Genomic DNA, 19303 nt, shown 5'->3' with positions numbered 1-19303 from the left:
ACAGTACACACTGCTTCGGACACCCACACTGCTGGTGAGAGCAGAGAAAGACCTGACAGGCAGACCACTGTGACTGACTCCAAAACCAGGGCTCTCTGTTATCCCAGGCTACCTCTAAAATTTCAGAATTATAAAGTTGGGAAGGAAGGTTTGTTCTCAGTCATCATTTATTCATTCAGCAAACATTTACTGAGCACCCCCTACATAATGGACACTGTGCTGGAAGGTGTATTAAAAAGTGGATTGCTGGGAGCCGGCGAGAGACATTCCACTCGTGACAAAGGTCATGAGGAAGGGGGCTCGGCATACGCAAAGGCGGGATCGAGCCTCGGGAGTGCCCCCGGATATTCTCGAGCATCTACCCCCCAAAAACCAGAGTCTGCCTACTTTATTGCTTTGTGCTCTCACCTCTGACTTTACTGGGGGCTGTCCCCCACCACCATCTCACTCTCTCTGTCAAAGAGTTAACTTATAGCTCCAATTAATAAAGTTCCTGGGCAATTAGGAGTGTTTAAATCCAAACCCCTCAGTGGATAGGGCATAATCCCAAGTCTTTCTCTCACTTGATTTAATGAGAAAACAGACCACATGTGAACACTCACAGTCAGGGCAGGCTACATCATGTAGAAGCAGCACACAATGGAAAGAACAGACCCCTTGTTTACAAATAAAGTGTCTCAGGTGACAACAGGACACTAACCAAGTATGGTTCAGTTTAACAAATGAGACGTGCTCAGGGTCCTACAGAAATACAAGTTACCTAGGATGATGGTGACTTCCCAAAAGAGGTGACAACTGGGCTGACCCTGGAGAATGAGGATATCCCCCTTTACATGGACATTCTCCTCTATTTTTTTAGACTACAGGGTGTTGACGAGAATCACTAAATCACTGTTTTGACTTACACATCAGTCATCAAGTGTTTTCCCCACAGTACACCCTCATCACCTACCTCTGGAGCTGTGATACATGCTGTGGGGGAAACATGGAGACGTGCTGTCCTGACCTCCCTTCAAGGACTCGCTGTCCAGCTGCTGGAAGTGCTGCCAGTGGGCAAGTTTAAACCACCAGCCCCTCCAGGAGCAGCCTATGTGCACTACCCATCCAGGGAGAGGTATGGCAGCCTGGCCAGTGGACATGTCAGGACAACCCTGAAGGGCCATCATCACTCCAGACCGCCATGTGGTCAGCTAAGGTCATCTGGCCAGTGTTCCTCTGCCCTATCCCATTTCGTCCCTCCTGATTCCACAGTGCTGACCCCAAGAGTACCCCTAATACACATCCCAACACTAAACACCATCCGAGTCTGCATCCTAGAGAACCAGCCTGCAGTATATATCAGAAAACATTCCAGTACTCAGGGAAGATATTTATTTGAAAATTACTGGTTACATACATATTTATAACACTATAAAACCCCCAAATAAAATACAAAATGGTAGAAACAAGAACTTTTTATGTGAATGTGGTTACCTTTGGTTTAAAATCTACAATCTATTGTTGAATGACCAAAATGAAATTAAGTTATATATTAATGACAAAAGAAAGCTTATTATGTTTAACCATATGAAAGTGCCATTTTATAGCTTATAAAAAGCCTGAATGTTAGCAGTTCCACATGGTTCAATCTAATAGAAAAAATCCATTAGCATTTGAAATTTATAAAACATTATACCTATGACCAACCCATGGGTAAAAGACAGTTAATGAATTAAATTAGAAATTCCCTAGTGGCTCAGACTGTAAAGCGTCTGCCTACAATACAGGAGACTGAGATTCAATCCCTGGGTCAGGAAGATCTCCTAGAGAAGGAAATGGCAATCCACTCCAGTATTCTTGCCTGGAAAATCCCATGGACAGCAGAGCCTTGTAGGCTACAGTCCCTGGGGTCGCAAAGAATCGGACACAACTGAGTGACTTCACTTGGACTATTTATTGGTAGTAAGTATCAAAACTTGTAGGTTGCAGCTAAAGTGGATCTCAGGAAAAAAATGTCAGCTTCATATACTTATATTAGAAAAATAATGACATTATTAATCTGTTTACAATTTAAGAATTTACAGAAAAAAATCTCAGTAAAGTTGAAGGAAGGGAAGAATGATATGATGAACCAGAAAAAATAAAACAGCTTCAATCAAGCAAAAAATTGATTTGTTGAAAATAGGAAAAAATTCATGCAAGATTATTAATAAAAAAGCAAAAGCTTAAAGAAAATTAAAAGTCAAAAGAACACAGAGATGCTGCAGTGTTTAAGCATATAAGATACTGTGAATAAATGTATGCCAATCAAGCTCAAAACTCACAGGAAACAGATCCACTTTCTATAAAAATGAAACGTACCAGAATGACTCTGCAGAAATAACAAACTTTACCAAAAGTTACCTAGACAATGATGGTTGCACAACCTTGTAAATGTGATTAATGCCACTGAATTGTATGATTAAAAACGGTTATATGACAAATTTTATGTTATATATATTTTACCACATATTTTTAAATGTAAAAAATATTAAATCCTGTATCTAGAAGACAGTCTAGCGCATGTTTGTCCTTCATTAGCAAATCCTCGGAAGGGCCCCACTTTGAGTAAGCGTATTTTCTCTTCCTTCTCTTTTAGAGTGCTTCCCCAATGGCTCAGTGCTAAAGAATCTGCCTGCAATGCAGGGGACACAGGAGATGAACATATAATATTGTCCTATATTTTAACCTTTTTTTTTTTTTTTTTTTATGGAGGGTGACACCGCTCTTTCCTATATGGTCATTTAAATTACATGTACTGTATGTTTTTCCCATTAGTTTTCTCTGTAGTATTTTAATCAGAGGTCTTTGAGTGGAAAAATGGATTGTAGTTCTGTTAAAGGAAATAGTGACACAAAACAGTAACTTCACACAGTCTTCAAGTAAACAGAATCCCTGATATAATTGGAAAGTAATATGTAATTCTGGAAATAGTAAAAAAAAAAAAAATATCTGTGATAACTTTGTCTCAAATCTTAGAAAATGAGTTTGGCTCTGGAGTCTCTCAAAACACAAAATCTGGGAGACAACTTTTATTGGTGGCCTGGACTTTGATTTGGATAAGAAGGAAAATATTACATAAATAAAGATAGTAAATCTTTTTGCAAGAGCTTGGAATCACTAAGTGAAGTTGGAGAAAATATTATAGAAAAAAATAAACATCTTGTAATATGCAAATATTTGTAGCTGGTATAAAATAAAGTACAATATAATTTATGCAGTGCAAAAACCTGTTGGAAAAATGCCTTTGGAGTAGACATGAACTCATGGTAGAATCACGGAGTTGACTCAAAATTGTTAAGGCTGAGGGCTGTCCACTGGAAACATTCATAACCACATGAATAATATCTGGCTATTTCCTTCAAAGTGTACCTGAGGAGGGGGAAAGACAAAACCAACATGTTTAAGAGTTTTAAAGTCCTTCTCCTACGGCAACACATCTCTAGGTCCACTTCTTCACATGAAGCAAATAACATCACTACTGGAGGCACAATTTTAAAAAAATGGAGAAAGGGTAATACTATGTAGCCGTTAAAAGGAATGAGACAACTATATGCATTTATACAATCTGAGATATAACATTAACTGAAAAAAGGAAAGAACAACTATCATCTGTGCTTAAAAACAGGAAGACATGTTCACAAGTTCTTCCTGATGCACAGAAGTCAACAAGACAGTCAAAAGTGGTGCTGGGGCTCCATCTAGGGAGGAGCTGTGTGATGACAGGAGTGGAGGGTTTTTTACTTTCTGTTCATAAACCCTTAAAAAGTATTTTTTAAAGATTTTAAATTTTGTAGCAATAGATGTATCATTTGTTTTAAAACTTATTATTAAAAATACCTTTTAATTACTTACAGCAGCAGTCCCCAACCTTCTTGGCACCAGGAACCCAGTTGCATGGAAGACAAGCTGTCCACAGACAGGACGGGGTGGGAGGGGAGTTGGGGGAGGTGTAACATGAGTGATTACACTCAGGTGTAATATGAATGAAGCTTTGCTCACTCGCCCACCATTCACCTCCTGTTGTGTGGCCCAGTTCCTAACAGCCCATGGAGCGGTACAAGTCTGTGGTCCAGTGGTTGGGGATCCTTGATTTAGAGTCTCTGAAGCTACTTAGAAGAACTATGGGTATATTTATTTTATTTTTGGGAGCCAAGGCTTCTGACTACAGCTTTTACAGAGCCTAGAGCTTTCCCCTCTTTTTTTTTCTTTTTTTTTAAATTTTATTTTATTTTTAAACTTTACATAACTGGATTAGTTTTGCCAAATATCAAAATGAATCCGCCACAGGTATACATGTGTTCCCCATCCTGAACCCTCCTCCCTCCTCCCTCCCCATTCCATCCCTTTTTAAAACTGAAGGATAATTGCTTTATAGAACAGTATTGGTTTCTGCCAAACACCAACATGAGCCAGCCTTAGGTATACATATGTCCCCTCCCTCTTGAACCTCCCTCCCACCTCCCTTCTCATTCCACCCCTCAAGATTGTTACAGAGCCCAGATTTGAGTTCCCAGAGTCATAAAGCAAATTCCCACTATCTATTTTACATTCAATAATGTAAGTTTCCATGTTACTCTCTCCATACATCCCACCCTCTTCTTCCTCCCCCCATCCCACCAGCTCCATAAGTCTGTTCTCTATGTCTGTGTCTCCACTGCTGCCCTGCAAATTATTTCATCAGTACCATCTTTCTAGACTCCATATATACACATTAGTATGTGATACTTGTTTTTCTCGTTCTGACTGACTTCACTCTGTATAATAGGCTCTAGGTTTATCCACCTCATTAGAACTGACTCAAATACATTCCTTTTTATGGCTGAGTAATATTCCATTGTGTATATGTACCACAGCTACTTTATTCATTCATCTGATGGACATCTAGGTTGCTTCCATGTTCTAGCTATTGTAAATGGTGCTGCTACAACATTGGGGTACATGTGTATTTTTCAATTTTGGTTTCCTCAGGATATATGCCTAGGAGTGGGATTGCTAGGTCATATGGTTGTTTCATTCCTAGTTTTTTAATGAATCTCCATACAGTCTTCCATAGTGGCTGTATCAACTTACATTCCCACCAATAGTGAAAGAGGGTTCCCTTTTCTCAACACCCTGTCCAGCATTTAGTGTTTGTAGACTTTTTGATGATGGCCATTCTGACTGGTGTGAGGTGATATCTCACTGTGGTTTTCATTTGCATTTCTCTAATAATGAGCAGTGTTGAGCATCTTTTCATGTTTGTTAGCCATCTGTATGTCTTCTTTGGATAAATGTATGCTTATGTCTTTTTCCCACTTTTTGATTGGGTTGTTTGCTTTTCTGGAACTGACTTGCATGGAAGTGTGGTAGTGTTAACATCTCAGTTGTGTCCGACTCTTTGCAACCCAATGGGCTGTAGCTCACCAGGCTCCTCTGTCTATGGGAATCTCCAGGCAAGAATACTGAAGTGGGTTGCCATTTCCTACTCCAGGAGATCTTCCTGACCCAGGGATCAAACCAGGGTCTTGCACATTACAAGGTTCTCTTGCATTACAGGCAGATTCTTTACTGTTTGAGTCACTAAGGAAGCCTTGCATGAGTGGCTTGTATATTTTGGAAATTAATCCTTTGTCAGTTGTTTCATTTGCTATTATTTTCTCCCATAATATTATTTTTATTATTTTCTTTTCATTTTTATTATTCATTTTTATTATTTTCTATTTTTATTATTTTCTATTCATATTATTTTCTTCTTCTGCGGGTTGGAAAAATGATCCCACTTTTATACTATAAAACACTCGACATTCTCAAAGCACTTAAGCATCTGCTCTCTAATCTGATCCCTGTAATAACTGTGAAGAAGCTGCCAGGGCTGGAATCCCTGCTCTACACACATGTGAGAACCTGAGGCTCAGAGGCCTCAGGGGACACAAGGCCACATGGCTGCAAAATGTCTCCTCCATTGATTCAAACTGGTCCAGGTGCCTAGAACTAGGATATTAGGATTTCATAACTTGTGGGCTGTATTAACTGATTTCATGAATAGACAAAATTAGACCTCTGTTACACACCTGAAGCAAAGAAACTTCAAAAAACTCAACCAGGTCTGCTTCATCACAGAACAGAATGAATGACGAGCATTTATTCTTTGTTTGAGTTGAATTGTTGCTAAGTTACGTCAGTCGTGTCTGACTCTGTGCGACCCCATAGATGGCAGCCCACCAGGCTCCCTCGTCCCTGGGATTCTCCAGACAAGAACACTGGAGTGGGTTGCCATTTCCTTCTCCGATGCATGAAAGTGAAAAGTGAAGTCGCTCAGTCGTGTCCAACTTTTAGCGACCCCATGGACTGCAGCCCACCAGGCTCCTCGGTCCATGGGATTTCCCAGGCAAGAGTACTGGAGTGGGGTGCCATTGCCTTCTCTAAGTTGAATTGTGTCCCCGCCAATTTTACATGTTGAAGCCCTAAACCTGCCAGTACCTCAGAGTGTGACTGCATTTGGAGACAGGCTCTTAATTTTTTTTAACTTTTTTTTTAATTTTATTTTTTAACTTTACAATATTGTATTGGTTTTGCCATATATCAACATGAATCCGCCACACGTATACACGTGTTCCCCATCCTGAACCCTCCTCCCTCCTCCCTCCCCGTACCATCCCTCTTAATGAAGTCAAACAGGTGGGTCCTAATCTAATAGACCTGAGTTCTTACAAGAAGAGATTGGGACACAAGTACAAACAGAGGGAAGACCACGTGAAGACACAGAGAGAGGACGGCATCTCCGAGCCAAGGGAGACCTCAGAGGAAACCAACCCTACTGACACCTTGACCTCAGACTTCCAGGCCCCAGGGCTGTGAGGAAATAAGTTTCTGTTGTGGTGGTACTTTGCATGGCAGTCACTATGATAACATCGTGTTTAAATGAAGAGTTTGACACAGGTGGGTGCAACTCTTTCTGATGTGAAATGCTTAAGGTGGAAAGACCAAAAGGGTTTGGGAGATTCCTGGCTATTCTGTGATTTTTCACACAGAAAATCACAAATGCTTATCAAATCTTCAATCTGCAGACACTCAAGTGAATGAAAGTGCTCTGTGAATTTCAGGCATTAAAAAAATATAGGGTGATGTATGGCTCAGATGGTAAAGAACCTGTCCACAATGTGGGAGACCAGAGTTGGATCCCTGGGTTGGGAAGAGCCCCTGGAGAAGGGAATGGCAACCCACTCCAGCATTCTTGCCTGGAAAATTCCATGGACGGAAGAGCCTCGTGGGCTATAGTCCATGGTGTTGCAGAGTCAAACATGACTTGAGTGACTAATACATACAGTCTATACCTGCATACAATATAAGTACTTGTGAAAAGTTCAGAACACAGACTTTCTTGTCCCTAAACCTAAGGACAAACTCTAACTTTGCCACCTCTTCAGCCAGCTCTGCAACCCAGGAAGTCTCCCACACTATGAGCAGTGGAAGGTATTGCTCTGCATTTCCTCATTTCTAAGGAGGGTTGAGATGAGACAGTGATGAACTAAGGCCACATTTCAGATAAATTTTTCATATAGAAGTACTTAAGATAGACATGTTTTCTTTAGGATGTTTAAAATATTACACTAGTAATCTTATTCTATTTACAAGTGAAAATCTGGGAAATGCACAAAAGTATGAAGAAGAGAAAATACACCCATAATTTAATACTCAGAGATTAATTTTCTACTGGGAAGCCTCACCACAAGGCAGCTGGAAGCCTCATCCTACCCCAAACCACACATGTCAAGGGTCAAGAACACCAGACCTTCCTTCCCTCCATCTTCCCATCAACCCTATTCCCACTCCCACCTTGTTCCAGAAAGACTTACAGATGGCTGTATGACAATGGCTAAGTCTCCTAAACCAGACCTCAGTTACCATCTCACCTTTGTTAGGAAGATGTCACATGACCTGAATGTTATCCATCAAGCACCTTCCTCACACCATGCACAGAGCTTAGTGCTTCACACACCTCATCTCTGAGAAACTGCTTTGTAAACCTTCAAGAACCATTCAGACTACAGTGTGATGGTATTGTGAGTTCTTGATTTGTCCTGATGACAATTTCGTTTTCTAGAAGGTAGAAGAAGCCTGGGGTCGGGTAGTGGGGTGGTGGATGACAGAACTTGTATCACAAATATGCTGAGCACCAATCAGGATGAATGTAAAGGTTCTGCAAAATGAGAGCATTCTGTGCTCTATGAGAATCTGAACCCAGAGTCCAGAAGTGTGGAAGTCCAATCTGAAATCTCTGTCTCAGGCACAGGTGTGCCCACACAGAAGGGTTCACATATGGTGACCCCACCCCCACCACTGCTGCAGATTCTCAGCAGACCTGCCCTTAATCCATCATGTGTTGTTAAGACCCACTCATGAAGCTTAGTCTCTGGAGGTTTATAAGGGTACAGAGTGCTTTTTATCAGACCCCTGGTGGAGATCTTGTGAAGAGTGAACCTGGAGACAAACTTTAATGACAACTCCCTGTAGCAGGCTCACCTATTTTGCCCTTTCAGCAAGGACAGCTACTTCTGCCTCACCCAGCTGTTGTGCCATTTTGTAAAATAGACTGTTTTTATTCTTCATCAAGTTATTTGGCCGACCAGTTTTTTCCCGTCTCCCTGAATCCAAAACCTATAAACAGCAAAAAGAAACCCATTAGCACACAATGTCTCCCAGTAATATATTATAATTCAGACAATATTTTAAAAAATGGCAGGGTAGGGAAAACAGAGATAATCTATTTGGGTGGTGTTTAAACACTAGCTGGTGTTTTAATAGTTTGATAAATTTGTTTTACTAGGCAGACAAAGCCCTAACCTGACCTTTTAATATCATAATGTTATAGGAAAGGAAGAAAATATAAGTTTTAGTACTCTTACCTGGAAAATCCCATGGACGGAGGAGCCTGGTAGGCTGCAGTCCATGGGGTCACTAAGAGTCAGACATGACTGAGCGACTTCACTTTCACTTTTCACTTTCATGCATTGGAGAAGGAAATGGCAGCCCACTCCAGTGTTCTTGCCTGGAGAATCCCAGGGACAGGGGAGCTTGGTGGGCTGCTGTCTATGGGATCGCACAGAGTCGGACATGACTGAAGTGACTTAACGGCAGCAGCAGCAGACTATGACTACTGGTACTCTATATCATCTTATTTTCTGTTTGGGGCATCTGGGGCACTTGGGCATTTTGGTTGTCATCATTAGTTAGCAGTTTTAGCTCTCAGACTCTGAGCTTTGAGGCAATTTATACAGACATGCACAGTTGGCAAATATCTTTATTCAAGAAAATCAAACTCCATTTACCTAAAATGTAGGTTGATGTCATACAAACCAGAGGGCAGTACCCTGACAACAAATTAATGGTCAAGTTGATTTGAGAATCTGAGCAATATTTGGGGAAAAAAGCAAAGGCTTCCAGGATTACTTTAGGGTCCTGGATTACATCAGCTGCTAAGAGGAGCAGAATCCCTTGTCTGAGAGGTTCAGATGTTTCTTGAAGTTGGATGTGCTTGTACTTTATTCTTCTGAGAGAGAAAGGTTGGCAAAAGGAGCTGGTACATAAGCAGCTTTTGCAAAACTGCTCTGAACAGAAGAAATATATAGAAATCCAGTTTTCTCTTTGGATAAGACTAAAGAAGCAAGTAAGAAATTGAGCTCCAGATTCCAGTGATCATGGGCTACAGAGCACATGGGGCCAGCCCAGCCTGAACTGCCTAGGATCTGAATCTGTCTCCACAAATTATGTTTCTTTCCTTGTTTCTCTTTCTTTCTTCAGCTGCTTTCCTTTCACCCCTTTTAGTGCTCATTAATAAGTCTGCTAAATGCAAACTAAAAGGGAGAGAAAGGGATCCTTCAGTCTGCCTTTCTGTTTATTAGTGACTTTGGTTAATGGTTCTGGAGGGGAAAAGTGTCTGAAACAATTGGCCTAAATGATATAATTATAAAAAACTCTTCTGAAGTTCAGTGGTATTTAATTCTTCACTTAGGTCATATTTGGAATAAATGTATATTAAGAGAATATGATGGATGGGCTTCCCTGGTGGCTCAGTGGTAAAAAGAATCTTCCTACCAATGCAGGAGTCCAGTGTTCCATCCCTGGTCCAGAAAGATCTCACATGCCACAGAGCAACTAAGCCCATGTTTTGAAACTACAGAGCCTGTGGTCTAGAGCCCGGGAAACTCAACTATTGAGCCCATATGCCTAGAGCCCATGCTCTGCAGCAAGAGAAGCCATGCAAGGAGAAGTCTGCACACAGCAATGAAGACTAGCCCCACCCTCTGCAACTAGAGAAAAGTCTGTGCACCAAGGAAGACCCAGCACAGCCTAAAATAAATAAATAAATAAAATTATTTTTTTCTAAAGAACAGAATATGCTGGACTCTAAACAACACACAGGTTGTTTTTCAACATATAGGTACTACAGTTAATTGTATTCTTTGCATTTAATTAGAAACATTTATTAAGTCTCATAAATGCCACTTTCCTGTTAATCATTTGTCTACTACTGTGAATCACTGCTAAGGGCAGCTTTCTCAAAAGAGTTCAGGAATAATCGAATCTGTTTCATCCACATAATGGGCTTCCAAGGTAACTCAGTGGATAAAGAATCTGCCTACACTGCAAGAGACAAAAGAGACAAAGTTTCTATCCCTGGGTTTGGAAGATCCCCCGGAGAAGGGCATGGCAACCCATTCCAGTATTCTTGCCTGGAAAATCCTAGGGACAGGGAGCTTGGTGGACTACAGTCCATGGGATCATAAAAAGTCGGACACGACTGAGTGACTTTCACTTTCACATCTGTATAATAATTTAAATGTTTGGTGAAAATTGCTCAGCCAATTCCAACTCTATGACCCCATGGGACTGTAGTCTACCAGGCTCCTCTATCCATGAGATTCTCCATGTAAGAATACTGGAGTGAGTAGCCATCTCCTTCTTCAGGGTATCTTCCCAACCCAGGGATCAAACTCAGGTCTCCTGCATTGCAGGCAGAATCTTTACCGTCTGAGCCATCAGGGAAGCCCTGTAACTTGGCATGCCAATTTAGATGTCTCAAACGTGCAATTCTACTTAAGCATAGCATAACAGAACATTACTGTTCCTCCTGATGTTGAAGAAGAAAATCTGCAGTTTTAAAATACTGGTCTCCACACATCTATGGTCAATTAATCTATGAAACAACCAACAATTGGAGAAAAGACAGTTTCTATGATAAGTAGTACTGGGAAAGCTGGACTCCTGAAAATGTATGAAATTAGAACACTCCTTCACATCATACACAAAAATAAACTCAAAATGGCTTAAAGATCTAATATAAGACTGGGAACTATAAAACTAAATGGAAACACAGGCAAAAGACTCATTGACATAAATTGCAGCAATATTTTCTTAGATCAGTCTCCCAAAGCAAAAGAAATAAAAGCAAAAACAAATGGAACCTAGTCAAACTTAAAAGCCAACACTCACATAGGGGCTACAAGAGTTGAGATGGGACACAGACTGAAAAAAAGCCAGGAATAGAATTTTACCAACTTAGCCTTTACATTTACTGATTTGGTCAAAGATTCTAGATATTTCAGAACAAATAAATATAAAGCAAATCAAAATTTTCATTATGTGTAGAAAAATAGATATAATTTTGAATTTTAACATCCCTTATAAGGAAAAGCTCCCACTATCTCCTGTTATGTCCTCACTCTTCTCGTAACCCAAGTTAAACCATAAACTAAACCACATATTCAAGTTGCTATAACAATCCCTGAACCCCAGGATCTCTCCAGGAACCCCAACCCTGAATTGCTTATAAAGCTCTAGTAGGTTAAGTAAAAATACATTATGTTGGATGAGTAAGTCAGTTATATAAGTTCAATGAAGATGTGTTTATGAAGCCTGTTTATATGCAGATATTCCATACAGCTGTCCTAGAAATAAAAATGAAATGGACCCACTGCAAGATCCAATTTGATCCATTTTCACTGGCAGGTTGTCATCTGCGATAAAGAAGAATGCAGGGAGAGGTGGGTGAGTGCACCGAGAGGTGGGGGTGCCAGGAAAGGATGGAGGAGAAGCCTGATAAGATGCCAGGAAATGACAACAGAGAGATCCCACTGAGCAACAAATAGAGTGGGTAGGGGAAGGTCTGAGTGTCAGATCTGTCTCTGGCTGCCAGGTGATGACACGGGACAGCTGACCAACCCTGGAAGGTGGGTCCTCATCGATAAAATGTGTACCTGTGATTTTCTCAGTGACTGGACAATGTGGTGACTATTAACTCAAAATCCCATCTTGGGTCTTGAAATAGTAAGTCATTCTTCTCACTGGGGAGGGATGAAGGCTGGGTCAGGCTGACCTCCACAGTCGCTCTCCCAAAGCCCCTGCCTTTGCACACAAGCGCCCCCCTCATAAAGTATTTCTTCTCCCCAACTGTACTTCCTACCTCAGTGTTAGTTATCTTTCCTCTGAAAACTTCAATGAAATCTCTTGGAGTGTTTTTGAAGGAGCTTTTCTCTCCTCAAATGTTCTAATTGCAGCCATATAGGCTTATGAAAGAAAAGTTCCATGAAGGTGAAAAATAGAATCTAAGTAAAACTCTAATTAGATATGGGGTGTTTTATGCTTTTCAGGTGGGGATGTTACAACTGTTTCTGGTTTTCACTTCTGTGGGAAAAATTCTAAGAAAAGGTTTGAGATGACAAAGAAATAAAGAATATAAAACCGTAAGATGGACTATAAACAGAAGAGGTGGGATCTGAGTTTCTCAGCTCTGCTTTTGGTTCCTCATCATTCATTTCCAGAGAATTCTCTGAGGACAGTGAAAGCATGGATCACAGACAACCACACTGTTAGAGCAACTGCAGATTGCCACATGCTTCTTTTGTTCACACCACCAGGAGAATCTGGATGATATGAAGACGGCAGTGTGCAGGGACTGGAGGGAAGAGCTGTGATGTTGGCTGCAGAGCATGCAGGTCACGAGCACCCAGCTAATCCTGAAAACTGGAAGAACCCTCTAACATAGAGACAGTGGTGAGTCTTGGGAGAAAGAGCAGTTCTAATTTGTCTGTCTTGCTTCACTGTTTTGTGGCAACACAGAAAGTAGGGAAGATTATATTAGCCGTCATTATGACTGCATCATGTTTAATAAACTATATTGAGAGAACTTCTTTGTGAAATAGAATTCTAAGCCTGATACATTAATGATGCAAAAGGAACCAAAACAGGGTAAATCCCTTTGGAGAGACAACAGATAAACAAAGCTATTAATTAAGTCACAGTTGTTTCCCAACAAGCCTTTTCTCTTATTTACATACAGTGAACAAAACCACATCCATTTAATCATTTCAAGATTTTTGATAAAAGTGACAATTAGGAAAATATATAGATGTCAAAGTTTGAAATTAATTATACTCTATCCCTGCTGCTGCTGAGTCACTTCAGTCATGTCCGACGCTGTGCGACCCCATACATGGCAGCCCACCTGGCTCCCCCGTCCCTGGGATTCTCCAGGCAAGAACATTGGAGTGGGTTGCCATTTCCTTCTCCAATGCATGAAAGTGAAAAGTGAAAGTGAAGTCACTCAGTCATGTCTGACTCTTTGCGACCCCATGGACTGCAGCCTACCAGGCTCCTCCGTCCATGGGATTCTTCAGGCAAGAGTACTGGAGTGGGCTGCCATTGCCTTCTCCATACTCTATCCCTATGATGCAATTTTAGGCAGCTATTAAGAACTGAGCTGTGGAAAATTAATAAATAACATGGAGAATTTTAAGAATAAATAAAAATTATAGTAATGAAATATTCTGTTTTGAAAAAAAAAAACTATTAAACTGGCTCTAATGTTACCCAAATAATATTATAGCACTATACAACTGCTACTTTCTGGTAGTGGATATTTTGTAATCTTCCCTTTGTGAAATTTTACTTTCCTATTTCTATATTTCACATTTATTGCTTTTTTATAACAAAAATATATTTTTATGGATTAGTTTCAATTAAAAATAGAATTTAAAAAACCACATCCATCTTCGTGCAGAAGTGTTTACCAGTGCAACAAAATGTAATTATTACAATTTAATCACTTGCAAAGATAGGACTTTATGGTGACAACACTGTTTGTTATGCCCTTCGTCAGCATCTGTCACTTCCCCAGCTACTCCTTGAGGCCAGTCACCCGCCCTCTGGAGCATAGGCTTTGAAACAGATTGACTCGTCTTTATGAACACATTAAAGCTTTCAGAATAGACAGTCACCTGTTTTCCAGAAAGGAACAAGGTACAGTCATCCCTCAGTGTGGGTACAGTTCCAGAATACCAGAATGAAGCAAACGTGACAGTAAAGTGAGTCATAGGAATGTTCTGGTTTCCCAGAACATACAGAAGTTATGTTTACATGACACTAGCCTACCAAAATGCAATAGGATTATGTCTGAGAAAACAATGTAGAGACCTTAACCTAAAAACAATGCATTGCCATAAAAAATACTAACCAACAGAGGAGACTTCGGCAAGTCAGAGCAGTACCACTGATGTAACAGATCACCAGAAACTACAATGACTGTGAAAAAGTCTGACATATAGTGAGAATTAGCAAAAGGTGAGGCCGAGAATTGGAATGAGGAAATACTGTTTGAAAAATGGCACCCATAGACTTGCTCGGTGCAGGTTATGGTAAGCTCTCAATTCATAAAAATGCAGTATCTGGGAAGTACAATAAAACAAGGTATGTCTATTTCTAAAGCGAGAAATACAAATAAGGTTCAAATTGGGAAAGGAGTACGTCAAGGCTGTATATTGTCACTCTGCTTATTTAATGTATATGCAGAGTACATCATGTGAAATGCTGAGCTGGATGAAGCACAAGCTGGAATCAAGATTGCCAAGAGAATATCAATAACCTCAGATATACAGATGATACCACCCTTATGGCAGAAATCAAAGAGGAACTAAAGAGCCTCCTGATGAAGGTGAAAGAGGAGAGTGAAAAAGAGCTGGTTTAAAACTCAACATTCAAAAGATGAAAATCATGGCATCCAGTCCTGTCACTTCATGGCAAATAGATGGGGAAACAATGGAAACAGTGACAGATTTTATTTTCTTGGGCTCCAATATCACTGTGGACACTGACCGCAGTCATGAAATTAAAAAGGCACTTGCTCCTTAGAAAAAAAGCTATGACAAACCTAGACAGCAAATTAAAAAGCTGAGACATAACATTGCCAACAAAGGTTCGTCTAGTCAAAGCTATGGTTTCTCCAGTAGTCATGTATGGATGTGAGAGCTGGACCATAAAGAAGGCTAAGTGCCAAAGAATTGATGCTTTCAAACTGTGGCGCTGGAGAAAACTCTTGAGAGTCCCTTGGGCTGAAAGGATATCAAATTGGTCAATCCTAAAGGAAATCAACCCTGAATATCCATTGGAACGACTGATGCTGAAGCTCCAATATTTTGGCCACCTGATGCGAAGAGCCAATTCACTGGAAATGACTCTGATGCTGGGAAAGATTGAAGACAGGAGGAGAAGGGGATGCCAGAGGATGAGGTGGTTGGATGGCATCATGGACTCAACAGACATGAGTTTAAACAAACTGGGACATACTGAAGGACAGGGAGGCCTGGTATGCCGAACTCCATAAGGTCGCAGTCAGACATGCCTGAGTGACCGAACAACAACAATTTTCAGGAATGAGAGGAGAAACTAGGAGAAAATTAAATTACTGGAGGTTTCTATCAAGTTCTACAAGGAAGGATATGTTGAGAAAATGAACATAAATGAAAACAACTAAAATGGTGAGGGTCTTACCGATATCCGTTGACAATCAATGACATTGCTCAACCTGTGTGTGATGGTTAGCACAGTGCACTGGGCAAATTTCTCACGAATCTTTTTTTGTATTAATTCATCAGTTCTAGAATCAAAGAAATTGATTTAGTTCAGTAAAGACAGGAAAAGAAGACTTAAGACTTAAAAACATCATGGTACTTTTATAATGTTTTTAAACATCAATACCTTAACATATAATCTTGTGCCTAAAAAACTAAGTATAAAAGTTCATTTAGAAATTTACTGTTTTTCATAAAATGGTGGAAAATAGTCTTCCTTCAAAATTGCTTAAAAATGAGCTGGATTAAGGAATCTAGCTCTCAGGATGCCTCATAACAACACTAACCCCATACAATATATCTTGGTTTTTCCTTTGTTTCCTGGAATTAATATTATCAAGAAATATCCATGGGGCCAAGAGAACACTTAGAAACATTTCTAAGCATCACTAAATGTTTTCCATTTACCACATTTAGAAGTCAGATTCAAGGTTTCCTGGGTCTCAGCTCTATACCTTGGATCCACGTTTGATGTGGCTTTGTCAATAATCAATATCTGATTTTTCTTGAGAATAGCCCTGGCAAGGCACACCAGTTGTCTCTGTCCAACACTCAAGTTCAATCTGGATTCTGCTAATTCAGTATTCATTTTACCAGGAAGATTTTCGATGGTGTCTTTAAGGTGCACCTGTGGATAAAAAGAAAAAGTATGACATTTTCCTAAGCAAACTGTTACTGAAGTAGACAAGCCTCTTACACATTAGAACTTTGATGTGCTCAGGACTTCTTATGCATCGTTCATGTACAGCCAGGTGATGGGATGAGCTCTTTCTACACTGCGAAAGATGGTGGAGTCAAGTCAGGACAGAAAGATCTCAATGTCCCCCATCCCTGCCACAGGACAGCCTCCAGAAACCCCACCGAGGGATTAGTTAAGGAAGTCTCTCAAAAAATGAAGCTATTTCTCCCAGGGTAGTTTAAACAGAAAAGTTAAAACAATCTTTATGGTTGAGTCAAGTTTCCCAATGTTCATTTTGCATAGGAGTCGGTACACTAAAGACAAACTTCAAAAATTTTTACAGTAAGTCTTTTTCTCTGAAAATATAATCTTACCAGTACATTTGGTGAAGTTTAAAAAACACAAATTCAAACAATGGCAAACTGCACCTTATACATCAGTAATCCTGGAACCTGCTCTGGTGATGGTTCTTTCCCAAGTTTAATTCTATAAATAGTGGACCAATCACGTGCATTTTCCTCAGTGTCATAAATGTCTTGCAGTGAAATAAAGCTCATGAAAAGTAAGACACAACATCTTATTTCCCCCAGAATATGGATATAGGTGATATTTATATAACCTATCTTCATAAAATTATACTCATAAGATTAGAACAAAACAAAATTTTAACTGCTAAAGATAATCTGAAAGTAAATTTGGTGGTAGGGATCAGTTCAATAAATATTTGTTTTAGAAAAATATTATAGAGAAAGAACCAAACAGGCTATACTTGAAGCTGAAGAAAAAAGAAGAAATACACTTCAATTTAAGAGACTGATTGATGAGTGATGGCTGATAAGTTATCTGACACATTATAATGTCATATAACATATATGTCACATATAATATGCATATCATAAGCATATAACATACCAAGGGTGACTGAGCATTTTTCGTCTTTTCATTTTTCAGGTATCCTAAATGATGGAGCACATCTATAAATGTGAACCTTAATTGTGCTCCTGATGGGGTCCAATCCCATGAAAGGGGAATTCTGAGTTAGGATTAAATATGGTGTTATCATGCAGCATTAACATGAAAAGTACACAAAATCTCAGGGGTAAGATTCAGATTGTGGTGCAAGTGGTTGGACTTGCTTAAGACTGACATTCTGACTCACACTTGCCTCTGACTTGGATGACATCTCATCACTAATTTCATTTTATACTTTTCTTTGAGTTTGTCCATATCTGCTTCATGAGGAAAACAGGTTGTGAGGGGAAATGTTTTTCATAAAATTCTGTTTTCTGAGACTCTGGAATGGTTATTAGAATATATGAATATAAAGGTCTTCTATAGTGTAATGATAAAATCAAGTTATACTTAAGTATTAAAATGGGAAAAAAAGGACAACAGAAGCAGAGACAATATCTAGGAGTTACAACTAGAGAATCTGAAAACATACTAGATAATAATACTACTATGACATTTATTGATTGAGATAACTGTGTTAGGACATATAAGAGAATGTCCTTGTTCTTACAAGGTATACATTTATGTATTTAAAGGTGAAATCCAACTTTTAATAAACATTTCTCCAACTTACAAACAATTCTGCAAAATATAGATTATAGAAGAGATGGAGAAAACATGGAGAGACACTAACAGCTGATGAATCAGGTGAATGTGTATATGTGTTCATCATACTATTCCTTCCATGTTCCTGTGATTTGAAAATTTAAAAACAAAAAACTGGAGGCTTGGGACTTCCCTGGTGGTCCAGTGGTTAAGAATCCACCTGCCAATAGAGGACATGGGTTTCATCCCCAGTCCAGGAAGATCCCATGTGGCAAGGAGCAAGTGAACCCATGTGCCACAACTACTGAGCCCACACCCTAGAGCCCACAGGCTGCAACTCCTGAGCCTGCAGGCCACAGTACTGAAGCCTGTGCGCTCGAGAGTCCAGGTGTCACAACAGGAGAAGCCATGTCAGTGAGAAGCCATGCACTGTAATGAAGAGTAGCCCCCGTTTGCCACAACTAGAGAAAGCCTGCAAGCAGCAATGAGGAACCAGCACAGGAAAAAAAAAAAAAAAGGCTTGAAGCCAGAGAGCTTGGGCATAAGTCCTGCCTGGCTCTGCCAATTGGGCAAGTTACTAAACTTACTCGACTAAACTCTAAGACTATAATATCATAATTATAGAGATGGGTACCTCCTAACATTGATAGAGTATAAAATGAATCAATACACGTAGAATTTATGACAGATCAATAGATATTGCCCAATATTAATAATGCTGTCAGCTAGCCTCTCTTCATGTTCCGCTCCATTTTCCTCCTGTGCATGCATCAGCACTGAGAACTTGTTACATATGCACTGGCTTGTTTTCCATCTTCTCCAAGACAATTTAAGGTACAAAAGGGCAAAGACTTTGTCTTTTGATGATTGCAATAGCCCCAGAATCTGCAACACTGCCAATCTGCAACACTAACAAGCTCTCAGGAGATATTTGTTGGCTGTATGAATGAAGACATAAGTGGATCTCATCGTGTAGCATATCTGTTCATATAAATTAGAAAATAAATCCACATAGATAAATAATTTACATATAATACTACTTTCTCATTAAGTGTAAATGTAAAAGGAATATATTCTTATAACAATTAACTGGCTCCAAGATATCACAATATCATACTTTAAATAGTGGAAAGCGCTGAAAAGGTTATGATTTAAGTAAAAT

The 19303-nt window shown here is 39.7% G+C and overlaps 1 protein-coding gene across 1 annotated transcript in view; it reads right to left on the bottom strand.

The window, feature by feature from the left end:
• Positions 1-1366: 1366 nt before the first annotated feature.
• The window catches only part of LOC129624649 (ATP-binding cassette sub-family C member 4-like), a 158996-nt gene continuing 141059 nt past the window's right edge, over positions 1367-19303 (bottom strand). The window contains exons 28-31 of the mRNA XM_055542804.1: positions 16361-16533; positions 15826-15931; positions 8524-8658; positions 1367-3390 (exon numbers count right to left, since the gene is read on the bottom strand). Of these exons, the coding sequence (XP_055398779.1) occupies positions 8524-8658; positions 15826-15931; positions 16361-16533 (414 nt within the window). The 3' untranslated portion in view covers positions 1367-3390. The remainder of the gene's footprint in view (positions 3391-8523; positions 8659-15825; positions 15932-16360; positions 16534-19303) is intronic.

Source organism: Bubalus kerabau, chromosome 12 (assembly GCF_029407905.1).
Source record: "Bubalus kerabau isolate K-KA32 ecotype Philippines breed swamp buffalo chromosome 12, PCC_UOA_SB_1v2, whole genome shotgun sequence".
NCBI classification, from domain to species: domain Eukaryota; kingdom Metazoa; phylum Chordata; class Mammalia; order Artiodactyla; family Bovidae; genus Bubalus; species Bubalus kerabau.
This window is presented reverse-complemented; position numbering and strand designations above follow the sequence as displayed.